Source organism: Fukomys damarensis, unplaced genomic scaffold, assembly GCF_012274545.1.
Source record: "Fukomys damarensis isolate Sample0158 unplaced genomic scaffold, DMR_v1.0_HiC HiC_scaffold_18, whole genome shotgun sequence".
NCBI classification, from domain to species: Eukaryota; Metazoa; Chordata; class Mammalia; order Rodentia; family Bathyergidae; genus Fukomys; species Fukomys damarensis.
The window spans coordinates 10,017,219-10,031,293 of record NW_022900930.1 but is presented as its reverse complement, the minus strand read 5'-3'; the positions used below and the strand labels follow the sequence as shown (position 1 = coordinate 10,031,293).

General features: G+C 35.0%; 1 protein-coding gene and 1 pseudogene across 6 annotated transcripts in view; both read left to right on the top strand.

Annotated features, from left to right (window-relative positions):
• Positions 1–14,075, top strand: part of Wrn (WRN RecQ like helicase) — a 142,001-nt gene that overhangs the window by 120,349 nt on the left and 7,577 nt on the right. For all 6 annotated transcript variants that reach the window (XM_010622218.1, XM_010622213.1, XM_010622194.1 and 3 more), the window contains 3 exons: positions 3,380–3,511; positions 7,460–7,622; positions 13,832–14,028. In XM_010622218.1, coding sequence (XP_010620520.1) covers positions 3,380–3,511; positions 7,460–7,622; positions 13,832–14,028 — 492 coding nt within the window. The remainder of the gene's footprint in view (positions 1–3,379; positions 3,512–7,459; positions 7,623–13,831; positions 14,029–14,075) is intronic.
• On the top strand, positions 3,811–4,284 carry LOC104860924 (annotated as a pseudogene).

The following is a 14,075-nucleotide window of genomic DNA, read 5'->3' as shown; positions in this document are numbered from 1 at the left end:
TTTGCCATTTCCGCAGGGATCCTTTGAGTTTTTCTTTGAATTCCACATGCAGAGCATGAGACCTTTGAGGTTGCAAAAGCACTGATGGGCTTGAGACAGGGAATCAGGATTTCAGTTCTGTGGTTTGTGTAGTGAACCTGACAGTTTGTTTTTCTAACTTCTGGGTCTCCATTTCCTCACCTACACAGTGATGATAATATTTTCTGCCCATATCCAATGGGTAACATTGGGAAAATAAAATACTCAAGGTGCTTATAAAAAGTTGGAAGAGTGAAAAACACCCAAGGCAGGGGCCGGGGATTTAGCTCAGCAGTTTGGTGGCCTGCCTTGTAAGCTCAAGGACCTGAGTTTAATCCCTGGCACCAAAAAAAAATAAAAAAACAAAAACAAAAAAACCCCAAAACAACAAAAAAAATACCCAAGTCAGTATTCAAGGGTTACTTTTTCCTTCTGAGAACTTCCTGTAAGCTTTGGGCAGGCACATTGTAAGATTCTGCTTTAAAAAAACACTTTTCTAACTCTAGGTAGAAAACTGTTGAGCTTTTTATATGTAGCATTTCCTCTTTTGAAAGAGAATATCTTTGGAAACTTTACCTTAAGACATCATGAGGAAATTCCTTATATTGCATATTAGATATTTTGAAAATAAAATTATGATGTCTTGCTGATTTGATAAAGAACAGCATGATTATAGTGGTAATTGAATAACTCCCTCTCTTTGGACACTTGATGGTAATATCATCTTTCATAAATTAGTGGCATGATTTAATAATGAATGAATTATCTTACCGAACTCCCCTCCAGAAGAGGAAACTGTAGGAAGCTAGAAGTTAAGTGCTCCAAATGACAGGTATAAAAAAAGTCATCCTGAACCTTATGGATAGAGGAAATGACTGTTTGCATTTGTGGTTAGCAATTATGCTTGGGATAGTCTGAACATTGAAATCACTTATAAAAGAAAATGAATAACCATTAAGATTTATTAAGCTAGTCTTTTTATTCACCACTTTCATTAAGCTTTTAATGTATTCACTTCAAATTTTGAAGTAAAATGTAAATACTATCATAATATACATCTGAAGTTACAAATAGGAGCTGGAAATGGTGGTGTGTGCCAGTAGTCCCAGCTACATGGAGGGCTGAGGCAGGAAAATCACTTGGCCTACAAGTGGGCAACATAATGAGACCGCATCTTAAATAAATAAATAAAAAATAATTAATTAATTAATTTAAAAGGAAAGTTACAATATGACATGGGTATTAAATCCCCCATGATAGCCTTGTAGGGAAAATATACTAAAATCATCCTTTTAAATGTTTACCCCTTTTTTGTGAGTTGCAATGCAAAAATCCATGATTTCTGAGACAGAATGTCAGCATCATCTGTAAATATGCAATGATAGGATTTAGGGATATTCAAGACACTTGGCAAAATAGTCCAAACTAATAATGTCAAGAAAGTAGGGTCAGAATGTGATGACTAAGCAACAGGCTAACTAAATCATATTCAATGTAAATAAAAGACTTTGTGAGCACAGTGGTTAATGGTGGAAACATAAATAGGAAAGGCATAAGAACAAATGTAAGCAAAGCCTGCCTGAGCACTTTTCAGATGAGAAATACATTTTGGCTAGGTAGATTTGAATAATATGATTTAATTGGCAAGGAGAAGGCCTTAATCTACCTTTGTTGCCAAGGACTACTTAAGACACTATCAGAAGTTCCCGTGTTGTATTCCAAGCTTGGTAAACACCCTTCAGGGAAGCTGGCTTTCCATGTAACTCTTCTTTAGGACCGAGCACACTGGATGGGCCAAGTGAAGATTTCCAGTTATGTTCCTTGCTGTAATTAATATATACTTTCAATAATATATGTGCTTTTCAATGTATGTATTTATATTTACATACACACAAGTATAAAACCAAATTGAGACCTGCACCTCTGTCCTGCACAGCTTAACTGCTCTGTGATAGACATACCAGACCTTTAAACTTAAGAGAATGAGGACTGAGACCCCAGCCTGGACCCTGTCAGATGCAGCAGTGTGGGGACCAGTTTGAGTAGCGAAAACTAGGCTTCCCAGAAATTATCTCTTCTGTCTTAGTGCATGCTGTCTAAAAACTGAAAAATGCAGCTATTCTGAAGCTTTAAAACAGAAAAAGATCCATGAAATGCTTGGCCCTATTTTATTTTAACCTGCTATATGCTCAGAATACCAGATCCTCATGCTTAGGGTTATTTGGTTGAAATTCTCTTTTGTGTTAATGTGGGAGTATAGCTCTGAGGTTCTTCCACATGCAAAATAAAATCCTAAAGAAGGTTTAGAGACCATATTTTATTGCCTTGGGCTACATAATCCACATTCTAAAATTAAGCATCCATCACAAGGAAAAAAATAAAGAACATTTATATTTGTCACTGTGCAGTCAAGTAAAATACATGTAACAGAAAGAAGTTTTTTTATTGAACTCCCTAAATGACAGGATATGGAAACAAAAAGTAAACTTCTTTAGCAAAGGAAAACTTATACAAATTCTTCCTCATATATCTGTACATACTACAGTAGGCCACAAAGATATATAACCCGATCAAAAGATATCAGACTAAGTTCCTTGTTATACTAGTTTGTTATAGGTTATATTATCATGGAAATATGCTGGTTTTGTTTACCTTTTATGTGTGATTTAAAAAACCAGTTTTCTATCCTTTTACTATTCAGGCCTTAACAAAATTCCAGTATTTATTAATCTCATTTCAAATTTTTTTCCTATTTTTTATTTTAAACTTCTCTTAAGGAGCTATATTTAACTATATTTAGAGCTCCAGTTGGGATGTATCTTTTAAAATTCAATTCTGTCTCTCTCTCCCTCCCTCGCCTTTTCTTTCTCCCTCTTTCTGCTCTGCTGTACCACCCTGGATGTGCCTGATGCCATCTCTCTCTTTCTGTATCTCATACCTAAAGAAACATATCCATAAAATAGTTAAGAAATTTCCTTATCATATGTTAGCCAGTTTTGTTATTATAGTGTCTAAATTTGAGTACCGATTCCTTTTATTGATTCATCGGTGTTTACTTCCAGAGGGTGGAGACAGATTGATTCACAATATAGTTCCTTTTTTATCACTTCTTGTTGGCTAAAGACAAGATTTACAAGGTCCGTTATCAATGTTTAATAAAACCTCTAGCATCATTTTAACTTTAAAAAAAAAGTCTAACTCCATTCCAAGCCCCCCATAAAGACCCTTTGTTATGTAAAAGGTTTACTTAGATTTTTTTCCTAACCATCATATAATTATCATACATTGCTCATTATGTTGATATTATTATTAATCTTTCATTTTGATATTGATTTTCTGTGCTATGCTTAAAATCCTGTAGACCGACCTCTTTTCTAATACAAAAGCTCAAGAAGAACAGAAGAAAAGTGTGGAAGTGAAGAAAGGACACTGCTCCCTCCCGAAGTCTGTGGCTGTCACATATTCTTTATTCCAAGAAAAGAAGATGTCTTTGGTAAGAGTTCTTTCAAGTTACAGAGAAGTTTCTAGTTTATTCAAACTTGTGTTTTATCACCTTTTCCGTATTAAAGCTGTGACTTGGGATAAGTTTCTTTTAACTTGTAAAAAGTCACATTTTATCTTTACTCTTGAAACAGAATGCCATTTTCTTTTTCCATTAAGCCTGTCTCTGTAGTTGAGTAGCAACAGCCATAATAGCTTCGCCATGATTTTCATACAGAGGTAGTATCAAAGTTATAAATACATTTATAGCTCAGAGATCCCGCAGCAGTGGTATTTTAAGCCTTTTTAAAAATGGGATTAGTATTTAACAGTACATGTATATATCCTCTTTAGAAGCAATCTCCTAGGACTGGGATGTAGCTTACTGGTAGAGAGCATGTGTGAGGTCGTGGGTTCCATCCGCAGCACTACCGAAAACAAACAATAAACAATCTTCAAGAATGAGGTGAGAATGAGCCCTCCAAAGCCACATGCTGCTGCACCCCTGCTCAGAACCTGTGAGGCCACCATGCCCAAGGAAAGACTGAAGAGAACCCCAAAGGAGATAAAGCCCAGGTGAAGGATGAGCCACAGAAAAGACCCACGAGGCTGCTTGCTAAACCTCCTCCTTCAACAGAAGAGGCCAAGCCCCCGAAGGTCCCTTTAAAGAAGAGAGAGAAGGTACCCAAAGGGAAAGAGGGAAAAGGATAGGACAACCCTGCAGAAGACAGAGAGGCCCAGACAGATCAGGCACACAAAGCAGAAGGGGCTGGAGGTGCCAAGTGAAGTGTGTGCATTTTTGATAACTGTGCTTCTGGTACCTGCACAGTCTGAAATACTATTTTTTAATCAAGTTTTATAAATGCAGAATTTTTTTAAAGCTCTTGTTACCACGCAGTACCCTTTTGGGCAAGGAGCATAGGTCACTAATACCACATCTTCCAAGCTGGGTTGATGTGGGGAAAACACCCTTCCTTGCTAGTTTTGAGAGACTCCCAGGAAAAGGGATTCCCTGATGTTTACACATGTGGCCACCTTGGCACAAGTGCCTTGTGCTATGGGAAAACCAACTCATATATATGTCCTCCTCACCTTCTCTGCCATCTGCATAGACTTACCTCCCTTAAGCCAGAGCCCTACTGAGACCTTATTGGGTTGACAGCCTGACCACCAGTTAACTAACTTGGTTGATTCCTGATCGACTGGTTGGGGTACAGCAGGGGATGAAAGAAGAATGTACAAAGAACAAGGAATAAAGAATAATAAATGAATGATAGTTTATTGCTTGAGGGGCTGGGAATTGATCTTTAGCTTGCTCCTGGCTAAAGACAACCTGATCTTACCTCTATCCTGGCTAAGACCTGATCTTTGGATTAGTCAGTATTTATGGTTACACAGTACATCAAGGGGCATAAAGGCAGATATAGGGAATAGCAAAACTAATGCACTAATGAGCCAGGCTTGGAAAAGGGTATTAACTATGTGTACTTGTGAAGGACTGATCACAGTTAACAAGTTGTACTATCTTTCTGATTGCAGCTAGCAAGCCACCTGTGTTATCTTTAGCTAATGTTTGATCTTGGAGTATGGCTGCACAGCATAATAATTCCTCAGCTGTAATGTTTTCTTGCTATTAGAGATGTTACAATTTCATCAGTCATTGCAGTCTCAGTTGTGACCATTGGCATAGGGAAGTCTGACTCCATACACCAGCGGAAGCATCAATTAGCAATTCACACTTGGGCCTTGGAATGACTCATACTTGTAATCAATAGCTGAATTCATAAGCCAATTAAGTAATATCTAAAGCTTGCTCATTGTGGTTTCAGCTGGTCTCCTGCAGGACCTGACTCCCCTAAATTGGTGTTTTTAGTATGTCAGGCAGTCTGGACTTGCCAGTGACATTGAGATGGTGTCCCACAAGAACAATAGTTCCTTTTCTAGACTGTGCATCTTCAGATTGATAATTCTTCCATTTCCATTTCATTTCCTGAAGGTCAGGGTTGACTTGTGAAAAGTTATTAAACAATATGCTAAGTGTGAAATGTCCATCCTCCCTCTAAACTTTCTCTATTGAGAGCATCAAATGAAGACTTTATTGAGTTTTATAGTGGCTTTTTGATTTTTGGTCATCCATCCAAGAAGGAAGTTTGAAAGTTGTGCACTGTTAATGATTGTGAGCTCATGTCCTGCCTGAAACACCATGACTACTTATGAATAAGTATCTTTAATAAAGCTGGGTAGTTTGGCCTGGAAAAAAAAATTCAAGCCTCATTAAGTTTTAAAAAAGGGTAAAAAACAAACATGTTTGTTTGTGTGTGTGTGTGTGTGTGTATTGTACTTTTATATTCCTCAGCTTTGTATATGTCTAAAAATGCATACAGGATTTCTGGAAGGATATCCAAAAAGCTGGAAATAAGTGTTTTAAAAATTCTCTGTATCTGCCAGCACTAATTTTTTTTTTCAAACTATGCCAGATGCTCTTTGCAAAACAAAAAACAAAACAAAGCAAAACAAACTATTGTTAGAAAGAGGTTCTTCATTGCTCTAACACATATCCTTAACTTTGTTGAAGTTTGATTTTTTTTTCTTTTTTGGTATAGAAAGTGGAGATAAGTCTATAGCTTATTTTGTTTACTAGTGTAACTAGATAGTCAAGTTCCTTAATTAAAAGTACAGAAGCCATTACTCAAGGAACCAAATAATTCCATTGTGCTAGTTGAATTCTTACGTAAACACTAACTTACATGTAGATATTTTTAAAAGCCTTTATACATGATTAGAACTGTTATTATCAAAAAGTTTGATATGAACTCTGAATTTTCTGAGTAATATGTATTCTAATCTTAGTCATATGTAGTTCCACATATTATATTACATATTCATGATTAAAGATGCAAAGAATAATGTATCATCAGTTTTGTCTTTTGGCATTATTTGGTAATATTTTATTTTGTGATAGGATGGTTAATTATCTTTACCTCTCTAGAGTCTGATAGGGTCTTGCCAATTAACCACAAAATTAAACATGCCTAAGGACTTATTAATCAGGGGCAATAATATAATTAGGTTGAAGTAATTTGATGCCTGGTATCAAATAACCCTGATATTATGCACACATGGTGCACACTTTCTAGTAGAAAATGGTAGACATTTAATAAAGGTGATTTAATGTCTATTCTCATCTGAAAGATGAAAATATTGCCTTACACGATCTATTCTGTGAAAGTATCAGCATTCACACAAATTCAGTCTAAGTTCAGACTTTCAAAATATATTGCAAGAGTATCATGAAATATTTTAGATTTGCACTAAATGCTCAGAATGTTTTACCTAATACAGATCTTAAATTTGGAGTCACAGTTGTTTAAAAAGCTGTAAAATATGAAACATTATTCTAAATTAAACATTAAGTTCAATAATAGGACAGTCATGACAGCCCTTGTTAAAAGTGTAGTTATTATTTTCTGAATAGAAACAACTTAAAACACCTATCAAAGTCTTTCAAGACCCTTTTATAGTATGCATCTGGAGCCTTATGTCATCACTACACGTTTTAGAACTTGTCTCCTTGGAAACTCACATAACCAAAGCACCATGTATTATTTCAAACATGCAGACTATTAGAATACAGTTTTCTGTATTTCCCAAACGTTAGATTCCAAAGCTGTTAGAGGTACATAGAATAATCTCTGTCACTTAAAGGTTTGCAAAGTGAATGGAGAGGAGTGAGGATTGAACGCTTGTCTAATGTTGGGTGCTTTTGTTCTAGTCAGTCTAACATGGATAAAAAGTAGAACCTGTGGAGGCCTTTAGTATTTCAAACACAAATCTTAGGTGCAGTTTAGCCTGTTGTTTTGTTCTCGGTGAATATTTACTTCCTGAGGTTTTGGTTATTTTTGTTCCATGAAGTACAGTGGAAACAGAAAGCTCACTGGTTCTTTTGCTATTGTTTCTCTAGGACAGCATAGCCGAGAACAGGATTCTGCCTCTTACAGCAGTTGGCGTGCACTTAGCCCAAGCAGTGAAAGCTGGCTACTCCCTGGATATGGAGCGGGCAGGGCTGACTCCAGAGATTCAGAAGATTATTGCTAATGTTATCCGAAACCCTCCCGTCAACTCAGGTGAAGAGCAGCGTCTACCTGCAGCCTTAATGACTCAAGTCACTGAACCTAGATGAAGTAAACAAGCAATCAGCTAATGTTTTCCCCTTTAACAGTGTTGACCCTTTGTGCTGCTTTGAAAACCTTACTTTTTTTTTTTTTAGTCTATTGGTTTGAGAAAAACAATCTTTCCATTGTCACTCAGGGGAAAGAAGACTGAAAGTGATTTTTTTTTTTTTTTCCATTTTAGCTTCACATTACATCTTTCCTATCTCCAAACAGGGCACACTTACCCTTTTCTAATTTCTACTTAATCATATGCAAAAAAACACTTTTTTCTGTATATTCATTCCCAGCAGCTTACTGACTGCCCATTTTCCCCTACCTTTTTTGATTCCTTTTTGATAGTTTCACTTGAGTGCCCTCTCTAATCAACATGGCCTATTGGGATATGGGCAAGAGGCCGAGCTCTGTAGCCCTTGGAGAAGGGTTTTCTTTTGGCCCTGTACTGCAGAACCTCTACTGTGCTCATCAAGGTTAATGAAGCCCTTTCATTACTGCAGAAGTTTTTTTTGTTTTAATTTTGAGACAAGGTCCAAGTTGCCTAGGCTGTGCTTGAACTTGAGATCCTTCTGCCTCAGCCTCCCAGAATATTGGGATTACAGGCATGTGCTATCTTGTTTGTCCTGCAGAAATTTTTAAGTAGTGATCCATCTTTTACAGTACAGTTGAAATATATTAGGGGGTTTTCTCCTTAAATTCAAAAATGTAAACTTAGTGCATTATAATGTAATAAATCTGCTACATATTTTCAGGCTATAGGACAGAGCAATGGCCTTTAAAAAAGCTTTCTCTTTAAGCTGTATTAATAATTACTATTTAGTGACTCATATTTTTAACCACATGGGAGCAACTGTAACATTCTCCCCAAGAATTTGGAAAATAAGGGAAATAAGCTCACTTCCTGAAATCACAGGCAATTCTGTACTGATCAGAACAAAAGTAAGCCACCATAAAAGCAGCATTATTTCTAGGCTTGTTCGCAACTTGACTGAATGTGTAAAGCACAGGCACCTCCACTACTTCTGTTTATCAACAGTGGAGGCACAGGAGAAGGAGAGACACAGGCGACTTGGGTGTCACTCATCCAAGATCCAGGTGTAGGAGTGAGGGCCACTGAGATTTCAGCTGTGTTAAATCCTGTGGCTGTTATGTTGTGACCCTATTTGAGAAAGACTCTTAACAACTGATTTTTCTATGTTTTGTCCTGGCTTTCTGGTTATTATTTGATTTCCCATGTATGTCTATATGGAAAGCATGCTATAGTCGTGCTCATTTGAATATATGATGATTGTGCATGCATAACTTTGTGAACTTGGTCAGTGTGATCTGCTAAGGTTAAACCAGGTTTCTGAGTGTGAAAACCAAAGGGCCAAGTCCTGGACTATGTAGTTAAATATCCAGGGTAATTTAGCTGTCAGTCATCTTATGAGAAAATCAGCTCTTCTGGCCACATTCCAGTCTAACATCAGCAGCCTTTTGTAGAAATTAGAGCAGAAGGAGGGAGATAGTAATGACTTTGTAGGACTAGATTATGGTTTTATAAACCTGTTTCTCCAATGCAAAATAACACATTGTTTCAGGGGAAGTCAAAGATTCAAATGCCTTCTAGGTTTTAATACTCTGGAATTATTTTTTCCATTATAAATGTCTGTCTCTTAGGACTCAGAGAATATATATCTTTTGACAAGATGTTGAGCAGTAGGCAATATTCTCCAAAAGAGTTTGTGCAGCTTTTTCCTTTTTTTAAAAAATATTGACAATCATGTTTGCTGTCATTTGGCTGCCTTTCTTAAACTCTGAAGGCTGACAGATGGTGTCGGCCTCATCAGTAAGAGCGAAGGCACTGGCAATAGATAGATCTGTGTTCCATTCTTGGCCCTACCATTGTATAGTTAATGTGACCATTGGCACGTGATGCTCATCTCCCTGTGTCTTGTTTCCTTCCCTCTAAAATGAGGAAGGATAATATTCCTGTTATAAAATTGTGAGAAATGAGTTAGATACTACACAGAAGGCCTTGGTGCATGGTAGATAGTTGATAAATGGTGGTGGTGAAAGATGGTGATTGAAGAAGTAGATCTTATAGCCTCTTAAAAATACCTTTAAAATATGATTACTTTTATTCTCATTTCAAATAGCTAGTTAAGGATATATGAAGTTAATAAATAAGCATATTAGGAGGGAGATTTCAAAACGTGCACATTGCTCCCTTGGTATATGTGGGGTGATCAGTTTCATGACATCCTCCCTTCTCCCCCACTGTAGATAGTAAAATCTGTGGATACTGAAATCCCTTTTATAAGATATTATAGTATTTTTATGTAACACACATACATCTTCTGTACACTTTAAATTATCTCTAGATTACATGTAAATTACATACAGTATAAATGCTATATAAATTGTTATTCTGAAATATTTATGAAATGACAGTAAAAGTATGTATGTGTTCCATACAGATATAAATTTTTAAAAACAATTTTAATCTGTGGTTAGTGACACCAGGATATAGAACCGATAGATGTGGAAAAATTGTGGCAGGTATAATGTTCCTTTTGTATGTGTACTTGTACTGAAGAACTCCTGTGCATTGTTCCTGCATGAACATACAATGAGTGTTCTAGTCTCAGTTCATTACTGGCAGAGGGAAATGGTAGAAAAAGATTTAAGATTGTTTTATTCAGCCAGATATTGACAATATCTATTTTATTTGACTATGGTAAAGGATAGAAGTGTTGTTAATTTCATATATAAGTCATATAGTCATAAAGTTATGGAGCTTTAGAGTTTAAAAAGAAATTGGAAACATTAAATTTTCTCTTTCCTTGTTCAGCGAGGCCTAGAAAGTTGCAAAACTGTTTTAATATCATGTCTAAGGTTAATGACAAAAATGTTCTTTGTACTGTACCTTGTTTGAGTTGTGCTGCCAGTTAACTTGGAGGGAATATATAATTTATAGTTCTGATACAGGATTTAGGTTTATAAATCTGTAACTGGATGAATAAATTAATTATATTCAGTGTAATATCTTCTAGTATCCATCAAGACTACCACCGTATCTAGTGTCTAGTACATAGCTAATACAGTGGACCCTTGACTTACAAACTTGATCTGTTCATGAGGGCTGGTTGTAACTCAAGTTGATTGTAAGTCAATACAGCTGACGTCTCGATGTTTACCTGGGTACACACTATAGAAAGAAGCAGATCAATCTTCCATTAACCTAGTTAACCCAGGTTTTTCATGTGTCAGGCCGGTCATAACTTGAGGGTCCACTGTACTCGATACATTATGAGTTTAGCAGTTTCTATGATGTTAGATAACTTCTAAATTAGGAAATATGAAAGTGAAACAGAAGAAATAAAGATGAAAAATATATTGTAATTAAATCATTCAACAAATATTGGAGAGATGAAAAAATATTTCATAATCAGACATTAATAGAACATTTGTCTTTATCACCATACAGAAAGTATATATATTAAGTAAATTTCCAGAAATAAATATTAAATTGAAATTGCAAGAAAAGCAGTGTATTTTAAAATATACTTATTAATATTTTCTGTTAATACATTATATTTAGTTAGAGCATAAAATATTAAAACGTGCATTTTTTTGGTAGCATGCTTCCCAAGCAAAAATAGTTGAAGTTAAAATGGTGGTGGTAACAATGAGCTCTTACTTCTTTTGATAGTACCTTTTTATCTCTAAGATATCAGCTACTGAGGTGAGATTTTGCTTTTGAATTGTTTTTATTTGGTAAAATAGTATCTGTTCTCCTGAGAAAATATCAAGCTTATTAAAATATGAGAAAGAAGATATATACTATTTTAATGATGCAAATGTTATTTTCATCTTTAACTGTAGCCTTATCACAGTTCGTTTTTTTTTAATGAACAAATTTGATTGATAGCTAAATTTTGCACAATACCGAATTGAGACATTTTCTATGTTATAGCATAATCCTTACCTATGATAGTATGGATTTAAAAAAAATTGATTTGCAAACATTATATTTAAAGCATAAGAAATTAAGGCTGTATAATATATCTAATTTTAATAACCTACTGAAGAAACTGAATATAGTACATTACTAGTTGATCAGAATATGGAAATTTTTTATGGTTTTATAGAAAAGAACTGTGCAATAGAGATATAATGTAAGCCACAAATCCACTTTAAATTTTCTAGCAGCCATGTTTAAAAAAACTAAACCATTTCAATTAATTTTAATAAAATCTAATTAACTTGGTATACTTAAAATTTTATCATCTGAGCATTTAACCAGTATAAAAATTAGCAAGGTATTTCATGTATTTTTTCTGTAATAAACCTTTGAAATTAGGTATTATATATTTATAAAATATGTTCTGGTGCAAAAGTTAATAATATGTATTTAGCTTTCATAAAATTTACAGTTGGACAAAGTATATTGGCATTGTCAAGTTGTTCCAAAATATTTAAAATTATCTCAGTAAGTGAATTATCAGTGTTTAAATTTAATTTTGAATTAATATGAAATACTTTAATTTTAGAATTCAGTTTTTCGTCCTCACCTACATTTTAAATGCTCAACAGCAATATGTGGTAAGTAGTTACTGTATTGGAAACGTAATTCTAGAGATAGTTTGGCAATGTATACCAAAGTACAACTTATATCTAATTTTTGAACTATTAATCCCACTTCTGGGAATCTAGAAGTATGGAAAGATGTATGTAATGTAATGTTCCTCAGAACATCTGAAAAAAGACAAATGGAAGTAAATACAGAGTAAATCATAATACATAACACAGAAAAGAATATTCCTTATCCATTAAAAATTGATATAGTAAAATTGGGATTTCCATGGTAGTATGACTACATATTGACCAACAGACAAGTAAAATGTTAATTTGGTTGCAATTTAAGGTGATCACAGCCAGGTGTGTGGAGGTGCACACCTGTACTTCCAGTGCTCAGGTGGCTGAGGCAGGAGGATTGCTATGTGTTGGAGGCCAGCCTACAGCAAGAACAAAACAACACCAACAACCAGATAGTCACATTGTTGACTCTATTACATGTAGAGTTGATTTGTCCTTTCTTACTATGCTTATCACGAGTCTTGAATTTTAAAACTTTAAAGTGCTTAGATAACCCACTGTCCTACTTTGTCTTAGCTGTGTAACTGCCTCTCCTTTAGAAAAAAAGAACAAAACACTGCAGTGTTTTAGTGAATTACTAGACTATCAAGCTAAGACATTGCAATAATAATTTAAAATCAACTTTTTAGGGTGGCATTCTAAAAAGCACTATACTGGATTCTGACCACAAAGCTGTGTCAGAAATGTTTGATATGTTTCACAGTTTACACAAAGATGAATGTGTTCTAGTTGCTTAGTTTTAAAGTACTTTAGAGCATTGTACATAAATACAGTGGTATATTGGTTCACAAACTTAATTCCTTTCACGATGCTAGAAAAGATGGCTACGTTCATGTTCATACCCATGCAGGGTGTGCAAACAAAAACAACATTTTGTTGAACCGAGTGTATAATGTTGGAAGAAAGTGGTTGAGACTGTTTTATTTGTAAGAGATTGCCACATAATTTGTAAAAGGTGCGATGATATTGACACAATTTGAATTAATTATTTTAAGTTACAACAATTAATGGTTCCTTAATTCTGCAAATAAGACATATTTCCCCCAGAAAGATTAGATACTTAATCAACATTTAAAATAATTGATGTATTTTGTTATGCTATAACATCCACTGAAAGAACCATTTTGTTGGAATCTTATTTATAAGTATGATTAAGTTCTACTTTAATAATAAGTCATCTTTTAAGAAAAATTAATTTGTGGTTAATATTTGAAGTTTGAAGCACTTTCCTTTAGAAACCAAAGGGTTGTTTTGATTCTTGGCAGCCTACAGAAGATAGCTTGAGACATAATTTTTGCAGACTCCTAAGTTCACCTGTCTTGGAGTCAAGGGGTTCAGATAATGCAGAAGTGAGGAGCATATCATATGCTTGTATTCTGTTTCAGTTCTGTAGAGCTGTTGGTTTTGAGGAAAATCATCTCTGGCAACCTTTTTTCCTTTTTACAAAATATTTTATTTCCCCCTCATTGGTTTTCTGAAATGCTCTGCATGACTAGTTTTAAAAATCATTTTTTCATCTTTTACAGATATGAGTAAAATTAAACTGATTAGAATGTTAGTTCCTGAAAACATTGACACATACCTTATCCACATGGTAATTGAGATACTTGAAAGTGATCACGACAGCAGACTGTTATGCCAGCCTTCCTGTGATTCCAGCAAAAAGAGATGTTTCCCCAACTCTGAGGAGAGCTGTTCAAGTTTGAAAAGAAGCAAGGAAGAGGTAGGCACTAAGGCCAACGTGTTAATTATTTGCCGAATTTTCATAGT